Genomic DNA, 23,266 nt, shown 5'->3' with positions numbered 1-23,266 from the left:
CATTTTATATTGGTTCTCCCTGTATGTAGTTGATAGCGTCAGTTTACAATTTATATTCCATAATCTTTCCCATTCCTCCAAATTTATATTTCGACCCACATTTCGTGCCCATGCTATCATTGTCCCCTTCACTATTTCTTCCTCTAACTCTATCTCTAATAAGTATTTATAAATTTTAGATAATAATTTTCCTTCCTTACTTGTTAGAATTTTATCAAATTGATGTGGGTTCTGACTTATTCCGTGTTCTTGCCTATCCCTATTATATCTAGATTGAATTTGTAAATATGGCCACCAGTCTATGGGTATTCTTTGTTCCTCCAACTCTTCTCTTAATTTAAGATTTCCTTGGTTGTCTAATAATTCTTTATATCTAATCATCTTTTTTTTTATCTAATGTGTTAGGGTAAATCACTGCCTCCATCGGCGAAAACCAATTTGGAATTTTCCTATAATGTCTTTTTTTTATTTTTCCCCATATCCGAATCAATGCTCCTCTTATCTGATGTTGCTGGAAATATGTATATGTTTTCTTCTGTTTCCCCCATAGAAATGCGTGCCAGCCCACCTGTAGGTCGTGTCCTTCAATCATTAATATCCTTTCGTTATCTAAATTTATCCAGTCTTTGATCCATAATAACCCTGCTGCATAATAATAAATTTCCCATTTTGGGAGCCTCTACTTTTACTATCTTGTAGCGTTTTCATATTTATCCTAGCTTTTTTGCCCCCCCAAATAAATTTATTTATTATTTTATCCAATTCTTAAAAAAAAAAATTCTCTAATTTTATCGGGACTGTTTGAAATAAATACAATAATCTTGGTAGTATATTCATTTTTGTCAATGCAATCCTACCTAATAATGATAATTGGAGTTTTCCCCAGGTCTCAAGGTCTTTTTTCATTTTTAGTATCAATTTTGTGTAATTGTCTTCTTTTATTGAGGAACACCTTGTAGTTAGCCAAATTCCTAAATATTTAATCTTTTTCGCAACTTGTAATTCCAAATTCTCTTCCAATTTCCTTTTCTGTTTGTCGGTTAAATTTTTCACTAACATTTTAGTCTTTTCTCTATTAATTTTTCATCCTACCACCATTCCATATTTTTCTATTTCACCCATCAAAATATTTCCTCTCTCTATAGGTTCCTCAATAAAGAAGACCAGGTCATCAGCAAATGTCTGTATCTTATACTCTTCTGTTTTGACTTGTACCCCTTTTATTTCTTTATTCACTCTAATTTGAACTAATAATACTTCAAGAGTCAAGATGAATTCATCTCCACTTTAACCCGTAGGGACAGAATGGGGGAACAAATAAAGTTTCGAAAAACACAAGAGAGGTAATTAATAGTGTGATCGGGAGACATAAGACATATAACGGAAATAATACAATGACTTAAAGAGAGGTTTAAAGTACAGGAGTTAGACAACGAACATAAATTGCCAACTGAGGCTATCAAATGCTTTCTGCACATCTAAAAAAATCAAAGCTGCCTGTTTTCCTGGGTGTGCTTCGTAATACTCTAAGACATTTAACACAGTTCTAATATTGTTTCTAATTTGTCTTTTGGGTAAAAAACCATTTTGGTCTGGATGTATTATATCCTGTAAAATTAACTTTAATCTTTCAGCCATTATGGTAGTAAAAATTTTGTAATCAGTGTTTAACAACGAGATTGGCCTATAGTTTTTAATCTGTTTGGGGTCTGTGCCTTCTTTTGGAATAAGAGATATACAGGAGTCTGGTAATTTAGATTTCTCCAACACATCATTATACACCTCCAATAACATCTTTTCCAAATCTTCGTGGAAGGTTTTATATAGCTTCCCTGGAAGGCCATCCGGTCCCGGGGTCTTATTGGTTTTTTGTTTTTGCACCGCCATTTTTAATTCCATAACTGTTATTTCCCCATTCAATATGTCTCTCTGATCTTCTTTTAATTCTGGCAGACCATTAACCTTTAAATATTGTTTAATCTTTTCCCCGTCTATTTCATCTTTTTTATATAATGATTCAAAAAAGGTTTGAATTATTTCTTTCTTTTTATCCATTTTGTGTTGTAGCTCTCCATTTCTATCATACAGTTCCTGAATAATTTTTTTCTCTTTCTCTTTTTTTAGTTTGTAAGAGAGCCATCTCCCAGGTTTATTTGCATGTTCAAAAATTTTTTGTTTCGCCAATTTCAATTCTTTAATTCTTTCTTCTTGTTCCATCATATTTAATTTATGTTTAGCTAAGGCCATTTCCACTTTAATCAATTCATCCTGAGGCTCTTTTTGTAGTTTAGATTCAATTTTTTTAATCTCTTCCTGTAGTATATTTTGCCTTTGTCTTTTCTCCCTGTTTTTTCTTGCTATGTAAGCTATTGCTAGTCCCCTTAAATATGCCTTCGCTGTGTCCCAAATAGTTTGTACTGATGTTTGTTGTTTTGTGTTTTCTTTAAAAAAGTAATCCATTTCCCTTCTAGTCTGTACAATAAATTATTCTTCTTTCAAAATGTAAGAATTCATTACCCATCTTTTTCTTACCTTTTTACACCCTTTCCAAACTATTTCCAACGGGTTATGATCTGCCCATACATTTGGCTTTATTTCTATAGTCTCTATATCCTGCCCCAATTCTTCATTTGTCCATACCATATCTATTCAGGACCATGATTTATGCGGGTTTGAGAAAAATGTATATCCTTTTTTTTTTTGGTTCCTCTTCCTCCACTGATCCGATAGGTTAAGTTCGTGTGCCAGATCAAAGAAAGTCTTTAGTAATATTTTCCTTTTCTTTTTCTTTTTGTTATCATTAATATAATCTTTTTTTGCATCCACCACGGCATTATAATCACCCACCATACAAATATTTAGATGACCCAATTCTATCAATTTCTCATGTAATTTATAATAAAAGTTTTGTTGGTTCTCATTCGATACGTATATTACTACTAACAACCAAGTCTTCTGTTCATTTTGTATTTCTATTATTAGTACCCTTCCATCTGTATCTTGATATTTTAAGTTCGCATTTATCTCTTTTTTAATGTAGACTGCTATTCCTCTTTGTTTTTGTTCAGCTAATGCTGTATATAATAATCCTAATTTGGGAAACTCGTAAGTATTTCCTATGTTGTTCTTTAATATGTACTTCTTGTAAGAAGACAATGTCTATATGTTGTTTGGCTAGTTTTGTTAATATTTGTTTTCTCTTTGCTGGTGTGTTTAGTCCATTAATATTTTTTTTTATTATAAAATTTTTATTGATTTTTCAATTGAAAAAAATAACATAAATATGATGCTTTTTATCACAATATCAACCAAGAAAATAACACTAGTCAATACATTCACGGAAGTGTCCGGTGTCCCCCCCTGCACCCCCCTCTTTCACTTACCACACCTTCCTCCCCCCAAACCTACAACCTCTCCTCCTTCCTCCCTCTCTCCTACCTCCCTTCCTCTCTCAACCATCCCGTCTGGTGCAGTTGGGGTACCCACCAGACACCTCCTTAAAAAATCACATATAAATCTACAATACATCAATTTATATACCTATCTATTCCCTTTTCCCCCTCCCCCCCAGGACTTCCCAGAGCTGGTCCAGGAAATAAACACACAATAATCCAATTCTATTCAAAGCTACTCATTATTACTACACACTAGTATAAACTTACTGTGACTCTAAAATAACATTAAGATACATACAAATTTTGTAAATATTATCAATATTTGTTGTATATATTTATGTTTAAGGTTTTTAATCAAAAGCTACATGATAATTATTCAATTCATACTTTCTCTGAATATAATCTATCCATCTTCTCCACATTGAGATAAATTTCTCCTGAGAATGGTCCTTCAGGTACGCGGATATTTTTGGCATCTCTGCAAAATACGATACCTTCTGTCTCCAATCATCCATAGTTGGTAACGTCTTTTTTTTCCAATTTTGAGCAACTAATGTCCTTGCTGCTGTTATACAGTACAACATCAATTTAATTTCTTTTTGATCCAAGTTATCCATAATACCCAATAAAAATAACTGCGGTGTAAATTTTATCTTTTTCTTAAAAATTGTTGAATATTCCACCAAATCTTAATCCAAAAGGCTTTAACATCCCTACATGTCCACCAAATATGATAATAAGTTGCATCCATACTATCACATCTCCAACATTTTGGTTGCAAATTTGGATACATGCAAGACAATTTTTGGGGGTCCAAATGCCATCTATAAAACATTTTATAAAAATTTTCCCTTAGATTCTGTGCTTGAGTGAACTTGACATTTCTTACCCAAATTATTTCCCAAGTTTCTAACATTATTGGTTCTTGAATATTTTGAGCCCATTTAATCATACAATCTTTAACTAGTTCTGTTTCCGAATCAAATTCTATCAAAACACTATATATTCTCCTAATATGGGCTCTCGTTTAGTCCATTAATATTGATAGATAATAATCTAATCTCCTTTTCTATTTTCTATTTGTGTGTTTTACTTGTGAGCTTGTCTTGTTCTTGGGCCTGTTCCTCTCTCCTTCCTCCGTCCGTTTTCTTCCTTACTTTCTATCCCTCGTTCTTTTTCCCTAATTTCTTGCTGTTGGTCTTCCTGACTTTTGGATTCCAATTCTTCCTTACTACTGTTCTCTTCCTCCATTCCTTCCAATTGATCATAGAATTCCCGGGCTTTCTCTAAATTATCTATTTTAATCTTCCTCTCTCTCCATGATATTAACATCCCTTCCGGGATTAACTATCTAAACAATATACTTTTTTTATTAAGTAGGCACTGAGAAATTTATACTCGCTTCTTTGTTCTCTTATCTTTTTTGGTACCTGTTTTAAAGTTTGTATTTCCACACCTTTATAGATCATTGGCTCTTCCCTTGTGATTTTATAGATTATGTCTCTCACCTTTTTTCTAGCAAATCTAATATGTACCTCTCGTGGGAGTCTATTACGTCTGGCGTAGTTTGTCTGGATTCTATATGCCTCATCTATCTCTGTTAGAATTTCTTGTCTTTCCCTTTGCAAAGCATCAGAGATCAAATCTGCCATAATGGCCCCCAGATCTTCTTCCTTCTCCTCTATCACATTTTGGAAGCGTAGATAAAATGCCGCCTTATCCATTTCTAAATGAATAATTGCTTCCTCCATTTTTTTATTAGATGCTATCATTTCTGTATCTAATATGTCAACTTTTTTCACAGCTTCATCTAACCCCACTTCTACTGACTGAATTCTTGCTTCATTTTTCTCCATCGTTTGTTGTATTATCTCAATTCTATTATACAATTTATTTATATCCCCTCTCATTATAACATGATTTTTGGATATTGTCTCCTGCATTTTTAGCATTGTTTCTTGAATGGTGAGGAGTGTTGATTGCATGGTTTGCATATTGGCTATTACATTCTGTTTTTCTGTACCAAACATTCCTTCTATTGATCTTTGACCAGGTGCGGATGAAGGTGTCAGTGTTAGACTTGATACCGTTTTTTTTCCTGTCCTCAATGTTGCCATAATTATCTCCTGCTTCTCTAATATTCTAGATATTCCTTTAGTTGGCCAACAGCTTAATTAACTTTATTTTAATTCTAGACTTCTAATTTTTGTTTTCTTTCCTCAAGTCCTCTAATCTTTCCTCCACTATCACAATTTTCCCAATCTCTCTCTACCTTCTCTAACCCTCTTCACTTTCTTTGCTCTTTCTTACTTACTTATCCCACAGTTTTTCCACAACTATATATTAGTCCATTCTTATCTCTTTCCAAACCTCGTCCATACTCCTATTACTCCCGACGTCGTGTCCCTTCCGCTCACTGTCGTCTTGATTAGAAACACCGTCCCTGTCAAGCTCCAAATCTTTCCAGCCTCGTCTCTCTCCCCGTCAGTCTGTTCTTTTCAGCTTCGTCTCCTGCCGCTTCCTCTCCAATTGTCAGTCCGTTCCTTTCTCCTCGTTTCTTTTGATTGGAAACTCTCAAGCTCCAGGTTTTCCTTCCAGTCTCAACTCTCTCGTCATCAGTCCATTCTTTTCACTTTCGTTTCCTATCGTTTCCTCTCGCCGTCTCTTTTAACCTTCGAATTTTTATTACCGGCCACTCTCTTTCACACCCAGATGCACACTCCTGTTGTCTCCCTGGCTCTCCCAATCTTCACTACCTTCCGGTCTGTCTCAAATTTTCTTCTCCAGCCGCTTTTCCCCAAAAATCCAATCACACCTCCGTTCTTTCTAAACCACCATTTTCTTTCTATTTCTCAATCTTCTCCATTCAGTTCTCTCGATCCACAGGCTCCAACTTCGTTACCGTCTCTCAGCTCTCAACTTTTTTCTTCCCCAATCTTCACCGTCTTTCTCGTGTTTGCGCTCAAACGTTTATTACACAATCTTTCTTTGTGTCTTCCTTCTATTACTTAATCCTCTGGTTCTTTAAATCTGTCAACTCACAGCTCTCCCCGCCGGGTCACCACTTACCTTGAGGATTCCCTCACCGATTGAGCTTCCTTTCAATGCCCGTCCTAATAGACACTTAGATCTTGTTAGACTCTCCTCTTATTTTCTTTTAGAGATATTTTAGGCTATTACAGCTTGCTACTTAACACAGTCTGTTAGAATTCTTTCTGCTTCCGCATCATCTGTGGCTTTATCAGGGATTTCCGGTGGTGGCATCAGGGCGGCGTGGAGGTAAGGAGACAGTCTCTGTCACCTAACTCCGATCTTTCCACGATTGGAGACCCTTCGGGGGTGCGGGAAAGTCTGGAGGACTACGCATGAGAAAGGGGGAAGCCGGAGGAATAACGAGGCAAAAGGCGATCGCCCGTTACGACGAAGGAAACCCCCTAAATTCAGCGTGAAAATTTCTGCCATCAACGGATGGCGGATCTGGTGACCTCATCTGATAGGAAGTAGTTTATCTTAACACATAAACTAACATATTTTTCTTTTTTTATTATATATGCTCATTTCCAACAGCAATCTTAGCAATCATAATTTGTATATGAATTATAGATGGGATAAGCTTTCAGTATATATTTCTATACCCTGAGTTGTCTATTAGTTCCAAGACACAAGGATATGTGATGTTTTACAAATCTCATCATTCATGACCTTTTATGCATCTTATGCTGTTATTGATTGGAAAATATGATTTTTCCATTTTTTTCCTCTGAATTAGCATTCAGGAACCTATGCATCAGAAAATGTTTCCATGATATTTGAGTAAATCAGCATGTGATTATTCTGAAGAAGAAAAAAGTGACATTAGAATAGCACTCACCTTTTTTCCCCCAGCAGTTTCTTGAGCTTGGTGAATTTTACTGAAAAATACTGTGACAGTAACTGTTCAATGTGTGAACCTTTCATGTAGAGAGAGAAAGATATTACTGTCCATCAGTGGCAGAAAGGAATTATGAATATTATCTCTAGTTCTTTATCTGTGACTTTTGTTTTTGAGAGAATGAAACAATTCAGCTGCAATTTATCAACCATTTATAAGCTGATAATTACACAACTTTGTGTAGACTAGCAACTCCAAAGTCCTTGTATCTTTGCAGTATCCATAAATGTGTTAATTATATATTGTAATCCTTACCCAATCATTTATAAATATTGAACAGCAAAGAAGAATCCTAAAATATGCCACTCAACACTTATCTATAGAGATTCTGAGTCATCCAAGTCATGATTGTCCCTAAGGTGCTTTTTTTTTTAAAATGGCAACTGGACTATCTTTGTTTTTCATTGGAGATGTTTAGCTCCTCATCCAAGAAGCTTCTTCAGTTCTGAAACCAGAACTGAAGAAGCTTCTTGGATGAGAAGTGAAACGTCTGCAGGGAAAAACAAAGAAAGGCCAGTTGCCTTTTGAAAAAAGCACCTTTGGGACCACTCAAGTCTTCTTTCCAGTCTGACTTTGTCTCAATAAAAATATCGTTACCTGATGCTGTTAGAAAATCAAAGTAACTGAGCCAGTCATTGGATATATAGAATGTTATATATTTATTTTAAAAAACTGTACTTGTTTATATTTTTTCTTACTTTTTCTTTCTAATCAGTTCATGCAACTAAAACAATAAATCTCAGAGAAAATTTTAGCCAAATCTACATTGGCTAATTTTCGTTGAAGGTATCAACAAACTGCTTTCTGATCCTTTGAAATAAATTGTGCAGCACTTGAAAAGCAAACAACAACAACAACCCCAAAACTATACTTGAATTCAATTTCATCTATTGTACCGCTAGTGGTATATCTAATTTGAAGTTATTCATTTGGAACTCTTTATAATCTATTTGTATCCTTATAATACTGTCATCAAAACTGCTCACCTGGCTCTTTCTTGTATTTGAAAATAATTCCCAAGACATGCACAAAAACTTTTTCATAGTTGTTGTGAAAATAGAAATGCTCTGGCATTGTGAGAAGAAACTATTTCTATTTGCCTGTCCTTGATCCAAAATATGCATGTTTCTGTGTGAGATAAATCTGAAATATGCATTCACTTTTTAATTTGCTGAATTTATATTCACAATGTGTTGATGGTATGAGGAAAGTTTGTGCAAACTTTGGTTTTGAAAAAGCTGTGAATGGAAAAAAGATACAGATGTTTCAAACAGATTTTGGATAAAGTACTTGGAGTAATTTCATAGATTAAAGCAAGTTATTCTGAGGTTACAACCAACTCTGCATTACAGAGATTTACATAAAACAAGCATAACCTTCTGCAGATTTTCTTTTCCTGCTACAAATGAAACCCATAAAATCTCCCCAAAACTTGTGCTTCATAATGCATTGACATCATAGCAATCTTTCCACCAGGATTTACTTCACAGCTTCCTTGCTGAGAGCCTTTGGATGAATTATTGATTTCTGTCTTTAGCTCATCTTCTTTATTCTGTTGCATTTGAGGCAGTTAACAATGAAATCATATTATTTCCTATATGTAATAATAAAGATACAAATCCAGAAAGACCCTAAAATCACAACAAAATGGAACTGACTTGGCACACAAAATGAGAAATCTTGGCTCTATCATAGAAAAACAACCCAGTATTCAATTGCTATTATTTTATTAACATTTTATTTGTTATTAAATTTATATGCAGCTCATCTCACTATAAGGCAATGGTTATGGCCATCACCTTAACTTTTTTTGGCTTCTTCAGATACCCTTGCCTTTCCTCATTCATTCTCTTTTTGCTGTTTGGGTTGGAAGAACAGAGGGAAATATACTTAAGTGCTTTTTGTGTAACTGTGATTTATAAATAAGAGAGTTTAGTTGGTATGCAGATAAGGGATCCCTTAATTTTATAAATCAGGTACTTATTTCACAAATAGTTATTTTAATCAGTACAGTAATTAGGCTACATCATTGGCCAAGTGTGATTAGACACACAAGGAATTTGTCTCTGGTGCAAAAGTTCTCAGTATACATGCAGAACAACAGAGTAATAATAATTATAATAATGATTCCAAAAAGAGGGTATAGTAAAGATGAGAAGGATAATAAAAATACTACAGCCATACAGTATGGGTACATACACTTAGACATAAGACAATACTATGAGAATTAGGTGTTCAGAAGAGTGATGGCACAAGGGAAAAAAACTGTCTCTGTGTCTATTTGTTTTGTCAGACAATGCCCTATAGTGGGGTCCCGAAGAGAGGAGTTGAAACAGTTTATGTCCAGGATATAAGGGATCTTTAAATGTTTTCTTAGCCCTCCTTTTGACCTGTGCAATATACAGGGCTTCTTTGGAAGGCAGGCAGGTTGCAATAGTTTTTTCTGCAGTCCTAACTATCCATTGAAGTATGTATCTGTTTTGTTTGGTTGCTGCATCAAACCAAATAGTTATAGAAATACAAATGACAGACTCAATAATTCCTCTGTAGAACTGTATCCACAGCTCCTGGGGCAGTCTGAACTTCCTGAATTGTTGCAGGAAGAACATTCTTTGCTGTTCCTTTTTAATTACAGTTCTAATGTTAGGTGTTCATTTCAAATCCTGAGAGATTATAGAACCCGAAAAAATTGAAGGATTCTACTGCTGATACTGTGCTGTCAAATATAGCAAGAGGTGGTAGAATAGAATGTCTCCTCCTAGTATCCACTACAGTTTTAAGCATGTTCAGCTCTAGATTGTTCCAGCTGCACCACAGGGCTGGTTGTTTAATCTCCTATCTAAATGCAGACTCATCACTGTCTCAAATGAGACCAATGACTGTTGTATCATCTGCAAACTTTAGTATTTTAACAGAGGTTCCTTGGAGATGCAGTCATTGGTATATTATATAGAGAGAAGAGCAATGGAGAGGGGCACTTGTGCTAATTGGCCAAATACTCAGTGTGATTTTCCCTAGCTTCACCTGTTGTTTTCTATCTGTCAAAAATTATTATTTAGTTTCATTTTGTCCTGGCCCTGCTTTTTTTGAAGGGTGGATTTTGACAGCCATGTATATGCTTAAAACTATGACACAAGTCATATTATATGATTTTTGAGAAGAAAAAGTATTAAAGAAAAAGGTTCAAGGAGAGGAAACCTTCCCAAAATGGTTTCAGCTAAAATTGGCAATCTTAATTTGATAAAATGAAAAACAGGGACTTTTCACGGCTTTTTGAATGCACATCTCTGCCTACTTTACTATTGGGGAGACCAAATTGAGGGTTATCTTCCTTTGGAGTAAATATGGCTTTGGGGAATGATAGATAAAAACACATTTGTTGTGCATACACATAAACAAGAGCATGCAGGCTTGCTCTGGCATCCATATTCCTTGTGGAATACTTTTTATATTGTGAGGGATCCGTTACAAAAGAAGTATTTTCTATAGGACAGTGGTTCTCAACCTTTTTAATGCCGCGACCCCAACTGGTTGTAAGTTGAGGACTAAACCGGTCGTAAGTCGAGGACTAAACCGGTCGTAAGTCAAGGACTACCCAACCGGTCGTAAGTCGAGGACTTTCCCTGCCCGGGAGCGCCGCGCATGCGTGGTTCCGCCCCCTGCGCTGGCCGAGGCGTAGCTGGCAAGCGGCAGAGATGGAGCAGGCCGACCACCAGCTGGCCCAGCCCAAGGGAGGTAAGGCACCCGCCGGAAAAGGGAAAAAAAATGGCGGACAGCCTTGCTTGGCGACCCCCATGAAATGGTCGATCGACCCCAAATGGGGTCCCGACCCACAGGTTGAGAACCACTGCTATAGGACAATGGGAAGAAAAGGTATATGTTGTATGAAGGAGTCCTTAAGGACTGCAAGCCTACTGTGCAATAATTGTCCATTGAAGACCCCCTTTCTTCTCTATGGCTGTGGGGCTCTGGGCCTCCTAGGCTGCTATTGTAATTGCCAGAGAGACTGGAAAGGTCTTGCCCAGGTCTCTTGTCTTTTTTTATTTCTTACTTTTGTGGAGTGTGTCAGTCTTGTGGAAGATCAAATGCACATCTTGCACTCTATTTCTTTCTTCATTACAAACTATTTTTCTTTTCTTTTAAGACTTGGCATTAGTGGTGCTGAACTCATGGAAGAGGGAATGGCTTGCTTGTCTAGGTTCAACTGGGCTTAAGTAAGTAGAATCCCTCTCTTATGATGGTCCTTTCCAAGCAGCCTGACCACCCCCACCCACCCCAGTTAAGCAAGCCAGATGTTTCACCATCCCAACTGCTTTGGAGCAATGCTGGTTGCTTGAGAGCAGGTGAGACCAGAGCAGCAGGAAGCTGGGAGAAGTAGGAACAACAGTAATCCACCCTAAAAGTGAATCCAGTAGGGACCTGCTTCACCAATTGCTGCCTAGGAAGGAACCACATTATTTTCTGCTTATATACCAAGACTGTCAACCTCTGTGCAAAAGTGCATTTTCAAATCTGGGGGCTACAATTTTGAAATAATTGCATTTTTCTCCTATCACAAGGATGAGCAGGTTGTGTGGAAAGATACAATTAGAGATCTGGGGAGGGGGAGAGTCATGTGGCAGATTGTTTCATACATGTCAGTGTAGCCCAGGGGAAGGGGAGACATTGGGGAAAAGAAACCTTCTGCCTTATTTAACTTACTGTAAAGGAAACTAGGAAATTCCTGTTATACTGTAGTTTCTAAGAATCTGTATTTATCACAGGTTAGCATACATTCTTATGGAAATTCACATTGTTTTTGCTTGATGTTGCCAGCTATGTGAGGGTCTGATCACACTTTTATCTTTTTTTCTCCTCTTGGATGACTGAAAACTATCAGAGCATGATTTCGAGAAGAAAAAAACATTTAAAGGAAAATGGTTAACCTGCTGTTCTTTTTTGCTGGTTCTCTAGCCAACAATTTTAAAATATTAAATAATAATAAAATAGATGCATACTACATGTCTTGGAGGCTGAATCGAGAGCTTTCTAATTTTTGTTATGAATTTTTGGAGACGTCTTGTTCTTTCATCAAAATGCAGGATGTATCTAGCTCCTTTTTTTCTATGCAGGAAAGGCCAATAAGAGGAGAGTAGATTTTTCCTCATAAAGCCTGCTCATGCAATGCATGTCCATTTTCTGTTTCCAACACAACTTTTTTCCCCCTTGAAAACTCCTCCACACAGAAGAAAAGTACTCATTAAGCTTCTTTATGAGGCATAGAGCAGTGCTATGAGCTTAAATACTGCGAACCACTGATTTCTTCAGGGACTTTTATTTTCATTGCACAATCCCCCCTCTTCATATGTTCATGCCCATCCCAGCACACTAGTCTGCTGGGCATGTGTGAGATGGATGTGGGAGTTTGACATGGGTTAGTTTTGAGAAACAGCCTAAAAACCAGCATGAAAAATACAGATAGTTCTCGACTTATAACCATTTGTTTAGTGACTGTTCAAAGTTACAGTGGCACTGAAATAAATGACTTATGACTAGCTCTCATACTTACAACTGTTGCAACATCCCCAGGGTCATGTGATCAAAATCTGGGCACTTGGTAGCTGGCATGTATTGAAGACAGTTGCACTGAACCCAGGCTCATAGGAGGACCATTTATAACCTTTCCAGTCAGCTTCTGACATGCAAAGTCAACGGGGGATTTGCTTAATGACCGCATGATTCACTTAACAGCTACAGTGATTCACTTAACACCTATGGCAGGTCATAAAATGGAACAAAACTCACTTATCAACTGCCTTGCTTAGCAACTGAAATTTGTAGGTCAGCTGTGGTCATAAGTCGAGAACTGTCTGTAAATACACAAAGTGCTTAGCAATATGAATGATGCAAACTGCTTGGCTGTATCTTTCCAGAAACCTGACATCCTCCCCAGTTGCACTATAAGTCCAATCAAATGCTATAAAAACTCATAAGCAGAAGTTGATGAATGACCGTCCTGTTGTTTGCAGGCACCGTAATATCTTTTCATGAAGCTTTCTATGTTAGCTGGTGAAGGTACAGATCTTTCTGTGCGTCCTGAGGATTATGTTTCTGCTCCAACTTTGAGGCCTGCATGATATGCATGTTCTAACTCTAAACCTAACCCTTGACTATCATTCATTTCTTTAATGTAACAGGAGAGTCACGTTATGATAGCCAAAAATTCAGAAAGACACTGTTTTAATACTAACACATTTTATTATACAGCATAGATTTTATGAGGTGGCTTGAATCCATCCATTAAGCTACTCCATGTATCTAAGGCTTGGCTGGCTAAATCCTGTGCCTTGTATTTAAATGCTTGAATGTCTTAAAAGCTACTACTGGACTCTGAAATTTGGCATTTCCTCACTGTACCTGAGATAGCTAAATTTTTCAAGTGATCCCCTGAGAATATTTTGGCTCAATCGATTTATTTATTTATAAAATATCTGCTTTTCATTATTACCATACTAACATCAAAGCATAATACAAAATAGCATTAAAAGCCATAGCATTATAACATCTTAAAACCAAGACAACAGGAACAAAGAAATGCATAGCAATATAGATTCAATTAAAAGCCTGGTGAACAAATTAAGATTATAGCTGGTTCTGAAAACTTCTAAGGCTTAGTGACACCTTTAACCATATACTGCAATTTTCTCATGGTATTATATCTGCCATGACTCATGCAAGTTATCCCTTATTATTGTGGTTGAAAGTGGATCACATACGTTCGGTAGTCACTCATGTCATTTGATCATATGATTCTCTGTTTTTCTCTCTATCTATATATACAGTATATATATATGAAATAAAACAGAGAATGTTGAATGGCCCTAAAAGCAGCTTTGTATTTTAAGCATGTGGTGGGATTTGCAGTATTATAAATGCATATCAATGCCCAAGGCAGAAACATCCTGCAGAACTTGAAAGGTATAATATTGGTTGTGTCTTGCATGGAGTTATTTTTTCCTTTTGGCAAAAAGTATGTACTATATAAGCTCTGTCACATTCTTTAATTGAGGTTTTCCCCTCTTTTCTGTTGTTACAGCAGCCTTACTGTTGCTTCTCTCCAATATAAAATCTTGATTTGCATGTTGAACGTTGTCCAGGCCAAGCAAGATCCAGGTGCAGAATCCAAAGTCATACATGATTTGCTGGGAAGGGACAGTCGAAGTCTAAATGAGTCTGGATCTGATACTGAATAACAGCTGCACCTGTTTCTTCTGATTATATCAGGGGAAGGTCTGTGCCCAAACTTAGCAAAATCGAGGCAAGTTAACTTGCAATCTTGCCACTGAGCTTCCACACTTGAGACCCAGAAAGATAAAAACCTAAGAGCCAGTAGCCTTTTTCTGTGGCTATCGTTCAGCATCTCCGAGGGCTCAGCCTTCATCTTCCAAAAGCCATTTAAAATGGGAGAGCTTTCTCATTCTCACCCATATTCAAGCATCTTTCTCACCCTTCGTTCTGCGGCCTTCTTTCCCCATTACCACAGTAGCCCAACATGGGGTGTGTGTGTGTGTGTGTGTCATAATCAATTGTGATAGGGGACCTCCTCATCTCCCAAGTACCTTGAAGCTGATGGACTACTGACAACTGGTTCTCCCCCATTTTTCCCCAAGCTGTTAAATGAGCCTTTAGGTGGTTGGAGGAAGAAGAGTGGCAAAGCTTTGGAGGGGTCTCTCCAGGCAGCTTGGAACAGCCTAAGTAATGGAACCACGGCACTGGCCACTTTTCACCCTGTGGCTGTAACCCTCTTAATCTCTCTTCTCCATCCTGCAGATAAAGCTTTACCTGCTTTAGGCAGGCTTAGAAAATCTGTCAGTGCTGTGCCTCGCTTGGCAATGCTTAAGGAGAATGACGGGCTAGGCAGTTGATAGTCTCGTCTCTGCTACAGGTGAAGCTGTTATACTTTTTTTGGCAGGCACGCACCGCCTTCTCCTCAGCCTCTCCGGCACTAATGAGAGACGCGGCTCCTCTCCTATCTGGGGAGGCAAAGCCTCTCATGTTGTAGACACAGCAACGTGCTGCTGCTGGCGGATTCGCACGTATGGGCGGCGTGGCGGATCCATTCTGGGCGCGGAAGTTCTGCCGTTAGCGCGGCAGGCTGTTCGGGGCAGCCCGAGACGCCGTCTGTTTTGTTTTTTTTCTATTGGGGGGTACCGAAATGGGAAGCCCGCCTCGGGCTGCGTAACTAAGGGGGAGACTCTCCGCCCCGCCAAAACCAATGGCTCGAAAACGTCTCCACTTCCACCCTCACCTCCCGCCGCCTACCCCAAACACCCCCCCCCTTTGCAAACGTGGCGTGCCACTTGGGCGGGAAATGCCTGGAACGCAATAAAGCCCACCCACTCACCTCCCGCTGGCAGGCTGGCTGATGGGGCGAGAGGAGAGGCGGAGAAGCAGGCGGGAGCCGAGCAGAGAGTAGCCCTCCGAAGAAGGGGGCTGAGGGAAAAGTGTATGTGTTACGGCATGCTGCAGACGCCCCTCGCTCGCTCGTTTGCCTCGCTTCCCTCCTCCCGCCGTCTCCTCGGCTCTCTCGCTCTCTCTCTCCAGTCTAGCTTGACGCAGGCAGCAGCTCGCGATCGCCCTTTGCGAACCCGCCGTCGGTGAAGCCGGGCGCCTGTGGGGCGCCGCAGAACCAGGATGGTGGGGCTTCTCCTTTCCTTCGCCTAGCTCCGCCGAAGCGAAGCGAAGCGAAGCGGCGGCAGCGGCAGCGGATTCTTTGCCAAGCCAGGCTGGAGGCGTGCGTTGAAGGGCTAACAGGATCTGCTGGCGGAGGTTGCGGCGGCGGCGGCAGCAGCAGCAGGTCGCTCGGAGGAGCGATTGGCAAAGTTGGCTTGAAGTGGGACAAGCGGCGGCGGCGGCTACTCGGTGGGGCGGGGGGCAAAGTTGCGACGAGAGGAGCGGGGGGCGCAGGCAGGAGCCCCAGGGAGGAGGAGGTGGTGGTGGAGGAGGAGGAGGTGGAGGTTGAGAATGGGGACGCTGCGGGATTTACAGTATGCCTTGCAAGAAAAGATCGAGGAGCTTCGGCAGCGAGATGCGCTCATTGACGAGCTGGAGCTGGAGCTGGATCAGAAGGACGAGCTGATCCAGAAGCTGCAGAACGAGCTGGACAAGTACCGCTCCGTGATCCGGCCCGCCACCCAACAGGCGCAGCAGCAAAGCTCCAGCACCTTGCAGGGCGAGCAGAGGACCAAGAGGCAGGCCATTTCCGCCGAGCCCACGGCTTTTGACATCCAGGACCTCAGCCATGTCACCCTGCCTTTCTACCCCAAGAGCCCACAGTAAGCCGTTGTGTCCGTGTGGCATCCCTGTGGTGTGGTCTCGCTCTCTCCCCCTTGTATCTGTCTCTGTCGCCCGTGCTCTCCCTCCACTCGCCCGGTGGATCCGCCGCCTGCTTTCCATCGCTTCTCATCTCCAGAAATTGCTTCTCCCTTCCCGCCGCCCCACTTTGGCTCTCTCTCTCTCCCCCGCCCCCCCAAAAGCCCTAAACTCTTGGCATCTGGTGGGCTGCCACCTTTCCAAAACCACATACAGCCTTCAGCATTTCTCTGTGCTCTTGTCAGGTATCGAGGTACCTCGGTCCCCTTCTGGGGGAGGAAAATTTCCCTAGAGTATGAAAATGCTCTCTCTGTTCCCCTCTTCCCAAATTGTCACAACAGCATCGTCAGACTGGCTCTACCAGCGTGGTATGTGTTTCTGTCTGGTTTTTTTATTTTTTTTTATGGCGGTTTCGGTTATGGCTTCTTGCCCTGAATATAACTGGGAACTGGCAGTTTGGAGGTAGAAATCAAATTTCCTAACCTGAAGATTTGGGGTGTGTGTTGTGGGTGGGGGGCTTGGAGGGTTTCCATTCATTCTGTCTGGGAGGTATTTATTTATTTAAGGGCAGCCAAGACTCTGGCATCATCTTAAAGACCATCATGTTTCTTTGTTAGAGTAAGAGATAGGTAGGTTTTAAGATGCCTCAAGACTCTTCGCTATCTTTTTGTACAAGAGACGAACTCAACTAACCCTAACATGCTTGCCTGTGGGGCTTGTTTCCTTTGGTGACTGGGCATGGACAGGCAAAATTCTGTAGAGGAATTTCTGTTCTTTTTTTTTAAAATGACCTTTTAAAAAGTGATCTGACACCTTTCTGGACTGTTTCTGAGGAGTACAACTCCTACACACATCCAGGAGACAGGGTGGGAGAGAGCTGCCACCAAACTATGATTAAGTAGGATTAAACAGAAAGCAGATGTAAAAATGACACTATCTTTTTCCCTCAGTCACTTTCTTCTTTCGTTTTTAAATGAGAGTAGAACATAAAAGGTTTGTATACAGCCATTTCCTGTCAGCGCTTTGTTTCTTCCTGCACCTGAAAATACAGAAGTTTCTCCTTCTATTTCAGAGAAGAGTTTAGCTTTGCTTTAATCCCTCTCACCTTTTGAGTGATTGCTTTTTTTCTCCTTTTTTGGTTGAAAAAAGGCTTTGAATCACTTTATTCTTTCATCCTAAGCTTTGTCTGCTATTCCTTACTGGTCTCTTGGGGGGGGGGGCTGTAAAATAGCTTGGAAACAGCAGAAATGCCTAAGATCATGACTTAACGTTTCTCAAAGAAAAAAGTCAGATCTCTTTTGGCCTCACTCTTCTAATCCTAGCTATGGAGAGAGGCTTGTTGTAATGATTTGATAATGAGGGGAAGACATGCTGCACACACTTTGTATTCCTCTATTACCACATCACGTGTACCACTTTAGCCTTACCACACCAAATGTGCACCGTGCTTATGCACAGTCTGAGCATCTCTAATGAGAAGGTGGGTTTTGTCTATGGTCTTCTGTACCCCAGGAGTAACCTTGGATTTATGCTGCCAATTTTGGCATTCTCTGCTCATAATTTAAGTTGTCCCTCTGGCATAGCATTGCCAGTGTAGGATTTCCTTTTGATTCCTCTCCTTTCACTGTTCTACTGTTTCCTCAAATCTTTGTTGAGCTTTTTAAGTGATGCCTGCCCTGCTTCACAGCTCATCAGGCCCAATTGGTGGAGTGAAGCTGACAGGGTCTTTGAAAAAGGAGGGCAGTGAGGGTGGGGGAAAGTGGCTGGTTGCTCTTTTTGACAACCAAGGCGTGAACATTCTAAGTCTCACTGTCTGATGTGACACAGTGTGTATATCTTTGCCTTAAAATATCGGGAGTAGTATCTTTGCAGTGATAGTCAGATGCTGTGCATTTAATTGTCTTGAAAAGATACACACTTACTCAGAGGTGTTTACTCAGAAGATACACATTTACTCAGATTAAATCCCCCAAACTGAATGAGATCTATTTTGAATAAACATCTTTGGAGCTTTCTAAACATTCTTTACAGAACCGTACTAGATCTGTTCTTAAATTATCCTGCATATTAATATATAATAGTTATATAATAACATACTTAACAACATGAGATGCTTCTTATTCATTATTCATTGATTTGGGGAATCTCAGAATTACCAAGAATTTGCTTATTTTGAGAAAAAGTTTGATCTAACATACCAAGTCAGGTATTTCAGTGTAATGTGTGCCTTTATTCATAAAGGTGAACAGATGCCATCTTATGTTCAATACTATCCATAATTATTAGCAAAATGAATCTGCATCTAAACGGTAATAGTTGTGTTTCTACTGTTGTTGACTGATAAAGGATAAAATGTTATCCAGGCAGAAATCTAAACTAGAAGACTAGGAATTATATGTTGGTAAAGTGATCTTGAAACTTTCCTCTGACTTATTCTTGCATTTATGTCGTGATTAATGAGTTTACTTAAATACCCCTGGCTGGCCACCACTGAAATAGAATGGTTGATTAAACTAGATTTAGGAGAGAGTCCAGGAGGAAACTTTATGCTTAAATTGTACAGTTATAACAGTTTCACACTGAACCACAGAAAAGTATGCCAAGCTCACATATGCGGCTCAAGCTCTTGGTGTTAACAATGTTTTTATGCAGGCTTAAGTTTGATTCATAAATCTAAAATTGAGCTCAGTTTTTGGCAATGATAAGGGCATTTGTAAAATGTTGGCACTGACTGAAGGAAAGTCAATTGTCAGCCCACTCCATCTTTGCTGTATTGCTGTTCAGCAAACTACTTGAATAATTTCTTTCGTTCGGTGCAAGTAATGCCAATTTGGGTACTTAGTGGGGCTATCAAACAATTGCTCTGCCACCTGGATAGCTGGCAGAGACATTGTTTTGAATTCACTCAGCATATTGAATGGTTTAGGCTCTGAGTCTGGAGGATATGATGAGGATAAAACCAAGGTAACATTATCAGAGAGGCTGAAAGAAACATTACATTTCATTTACCAAGATGCAGATTAAATCACTGAATTGTAAAGGTTCACACAGTTAATAAAAACAAAGATTTTTCTCACTTCGGTGTTATGTTCCACTAAAAGTACAAAAGAACTAACATTCTGTTAGAACAAATGCCCCAATTTACATTCCATTCTGCTGAGACAAGAAGTACTGTGAGATTACAACACTGTACATGCTTCATAATTGTAGCCAGGAATAACCAGGGCAAAAAACCCCAGGGAATGGAGAACAGATTTATTCTCTTTCCCATCTTCTAAATGTCCTTAATATACATATTTTTAATGCATGACTAATGTCACAACTTTCCTTTCCTCAAGTGTTTGATAAAATGTTCTTATGGCTTTCCTGTGTCCTGTTGTGTTTCTGGTTTCTCTTAACTCCTTTTTTCTACAATAGTCATGACATTTAGGTAGATCCTCTGGCATTTGTTCTGAGGACTACAGAAAAAGAGGTCTATTATGCTGGATGGATACATCTCATTTGGCCACAAATTCCTTCTTCTGTGAGATTTTTTTAATTGGTAGTCCTACAACCTCTAGAAGATATCATATTTAGTTAAAAAAAGTAAAAAGGTAAAGGAATCCTTGTGGATTTTACTTGGCTAGTCATTGCTGACTATAGGGAGTGGTGTTCATTTCCATTTTGAGGCCATTGAGCTAGTGCTATCCAATGACATTTCCGTGGTCATGTGGCTAGCATGATATCACAAAGCGCTGTTACTTTCCCACTGAAATGGTACCTATTTATCTACTCACATTTGCATGCTTTCAAACTGCGAGGTTGACAGGAGGTGGGGCAAGAACAGAAGCTTGCCCCGTTTCAAACGGGTCTCAAACCTGGGCTACTGACTTTCCAGCCAACAAGTACACTGTCTTAACCGCTGAACCTCTGCACTGTCCATCTTATATAGTAGGATGACTTTATTCTGTCTGAAAACTTCTTTTCAGTCTCAAGCCATGATCATTCTCATAAATCATGGCTTGAACGTAGAACATCTTCATGCAAAACTTTGCAGTTTCTGGAAGACCGTGGCTATATTAAATTTTTATTTGGAGAAGGGAAGAAGTTGTAAGCTACATCTTCTATTATATTTGACTCTTCTGTGGCATCATGTTGAATGTATGGATTGCTTTAGCATAATAATGGATCAAGTCATAAAATGTAAGGAAGAGCAAAGCTATTGTAACAATGTGTTTAGAAAGTGGGCAGAGAGAGAATGAGAAAGAGAAGTACTTTCCATCAAACTTTTTTGCGGGATAATGTAGGCAGCATATCATGGTGTATAGCAGATAATGGGAAGCTGGTGAATCAGTAGGAATTTTTTATATCAAGGGTAATGTCTAATAAATTTTGGAATTAGAAGAAAATTCAAGTGAGCGCCAATATCACACTTAATTTGAGGAGTCGAGATAACTCACAAGTCCATTTTTTGGTTTTCCTCAAACGTGTCTTGGCTTTCTGATCTCTCTCCTCCTTCTGGCTTGAATGCTTCAGAGGAAAGGGAATAGGGAAAAGTAGACATCTGCTTCAAAATCTTTTTCTATTGGTCTACTGATTTGCATTTTTGAAAAGGACATATTGGAAGGATTATTGCAATAAATCGTGTTTTGAAGCTTTTTAAATAAATTTTATTAAAAATATCTGTTTTTGTTTTACACTTGTTGTCTGAAGTGATCTGTGGGGAAAGGTAAACCTCTAAAGGAGACATATATCATTTTTCACAATGTGCTAATTTCCTTTTATGACTCTTATAAACTGTCATGGATTTGATATGGTAATGATGAAAAAGCAAGCATACTTAAAAAAAAACACAATATACATGAAAACACAAAATCTTTAAGGATGTGAGGGAAACTGAAGATTTCCCCAGTGTAATGCCATCAGATACATTGGACCAGAATAACAATAACAATCACACCCACTGGCAGATGTAGGTGCCACAATCCAGTTTATTTGAAAGCATCTCCAGGAAGAGGAAGGATATTCTAGAAGATACAATATTTAGGTCAAGTTATGATTTCATTAACTTTCTTTAATTGACAATCCTCTTTTTCTGATTCCATACTGAATAAATGTTCCATTTTGACACTCCATTTGCATTGGGATCATACACAATGATCACATTTCCATTTGGACTCTGCTTTTAGGGAGAGTTTTCTCTCTTACTGATGGTCACTTAAACCTATTAATATAGCAGAATTAGAGAGGAACCTCATTACAGCAAAGCTGCATAAATCTTTTTAAGTAAAGTTTTCCTTTTTTACAATGAGCTACTAACTGGAGAATAAAAGCACTTTGCCTCTTCCCTGAACTAAGGATTGTTTCACATTAGCTAGTTTTATTGTGTGGATTCAGTAAAACAGTTCCCACTTTTGCTGATTGAGGCAGATGATTATTATGAACCCGTTAGATTGTTTGTTCTTTCCTGCGGAAGAATAATTTGCAAATGTTTGCTATAATACGATTTATAACAGGTAAACTTTTAATAGCAAAGCTGGCTATGTAGATATGTGAAAAGATTTTCCTCACTTGTTTTTCTTAAATGTATGTCATAAATCAGGAATGCATTTAAAGCAAGAGTTCTCTTTTAACTATAGCTATTTTTTAAATAACTGTGCTATTTATAATTTGATTGCCATCCAGTCAGCTCTATTGAATTCAGTGGAATTTTCTTTTCAGAAGACATATACAGGACTGTTATTCAGAAGTAAGTTCCACTCGTTTCAGTGAAAATAAATAAATGAATGCCTAGGTATGCGCACCATAAAAATGTCTTTGAAATTTCCTCTGCAAATATTCAGTCATCAACAAACATAAGTTGATTTTATTTCATCAAGTTGGTTTTATTTCCCATTTGAGATACTTTGCTGACATTTTCTTATAAAGCAGGACTTTTGCCTTCTAACTAAGCCTGAAATGCCACACCTAAAAGAAAATTTAGAAATGCTGACCTACAGACTTCATACCAAATGTTAGCACAGACTTTAGACAGACATGTATGAATGGAAGGTAAGATGAAATTGTTTAAATTGTATCTGCACGATACAAAGGTAATTTAATTATCTGACAGAAAGGTTAAATTGGCCAGATAGGTAAGATCTGGGCTGGATCTATAGTTTCTGACACTGTCAGTTGGTAGACATAGGAGTAGCGTAAGAGATCTTCCATGTGAATATGCAGCTATCTGCAGCATATACTGGATTTGGACTTGACTGAAAAGATAAGAGAGAGCAGGAACTATAAATGCCACACTACATGTTTCTTGTTATGCTAACACATTTAATACAAGAGAAGTGGCACCTTATTCCACAGACCCAGATAGTAAATTTCTGTATCTGCCTTTGCTAAGTTGCTGCATTAGTTATGAACTTATTTTCTGCTTCCAACATGATAGAACATTCCGTAAAGTCTGGCCCCTCAGATGACTCCCTATATAAATGACCCAAAATACCTTTAGTAATATTCCACAATTGGTGTAATTTATTAGGGCTTTCTGATGCCTTCCAGTTATGTAGGCTGATGATTCTTATACTTACTAGCCATTATGGCTTTGATAATTGCTGTTAAA

The 23,266-nt window shown here is 38.8% G+C and overlaps 1 protein-coding gene across 1 annotated transcript in view; it reads left to right on the top strand.

Annotated features, from left to right (window-relative positions):
* Positions 1–16,329: 16,329 nt before the first annotated feature.
* Positions 16,330–23,266, top strand: part of LOC107291096 (cGMP-dependent protein kinase 1-like) — a gene marked incomplete at its 3' end in the record, with an annotated part of 809,166 nt that continues 802,229 nt past the window's right edge. The window contains exon 1 of the mRNA XM_015820058.1: positions 16,330–16,640. Within this exon, the coding sequence (XP_015675544.1) occupies positions 16,330–16,640 (311 nt within the window). The remainder of the gene's footprint in view (positions 16,641–23,266) is intronic.

This window comes from Protobothrops mucrosquamatus, unplaced genomic scaffold (genome assembly GCF_001527695.2).
Source record: "Protobothrops mucrosquamatus isolate PMUCROS unplaced genomic scaffold, P.Mucros_1.0 scaffold1048, whole genome shotgun sequence".
In the NCBI taxonomy this organism is placed as follows: Eukaryota; Metazoa; Chordata; class Lepidosauria; order Squamata; family Viperidae; genus Protobothrops; species Protobothrops mucrosquamatus.
The sequence above is the reverse complement of the archived record's forward strand: the minus strand, read 5'-3'. Positions and strand labels throughout refer to the sequence as shown.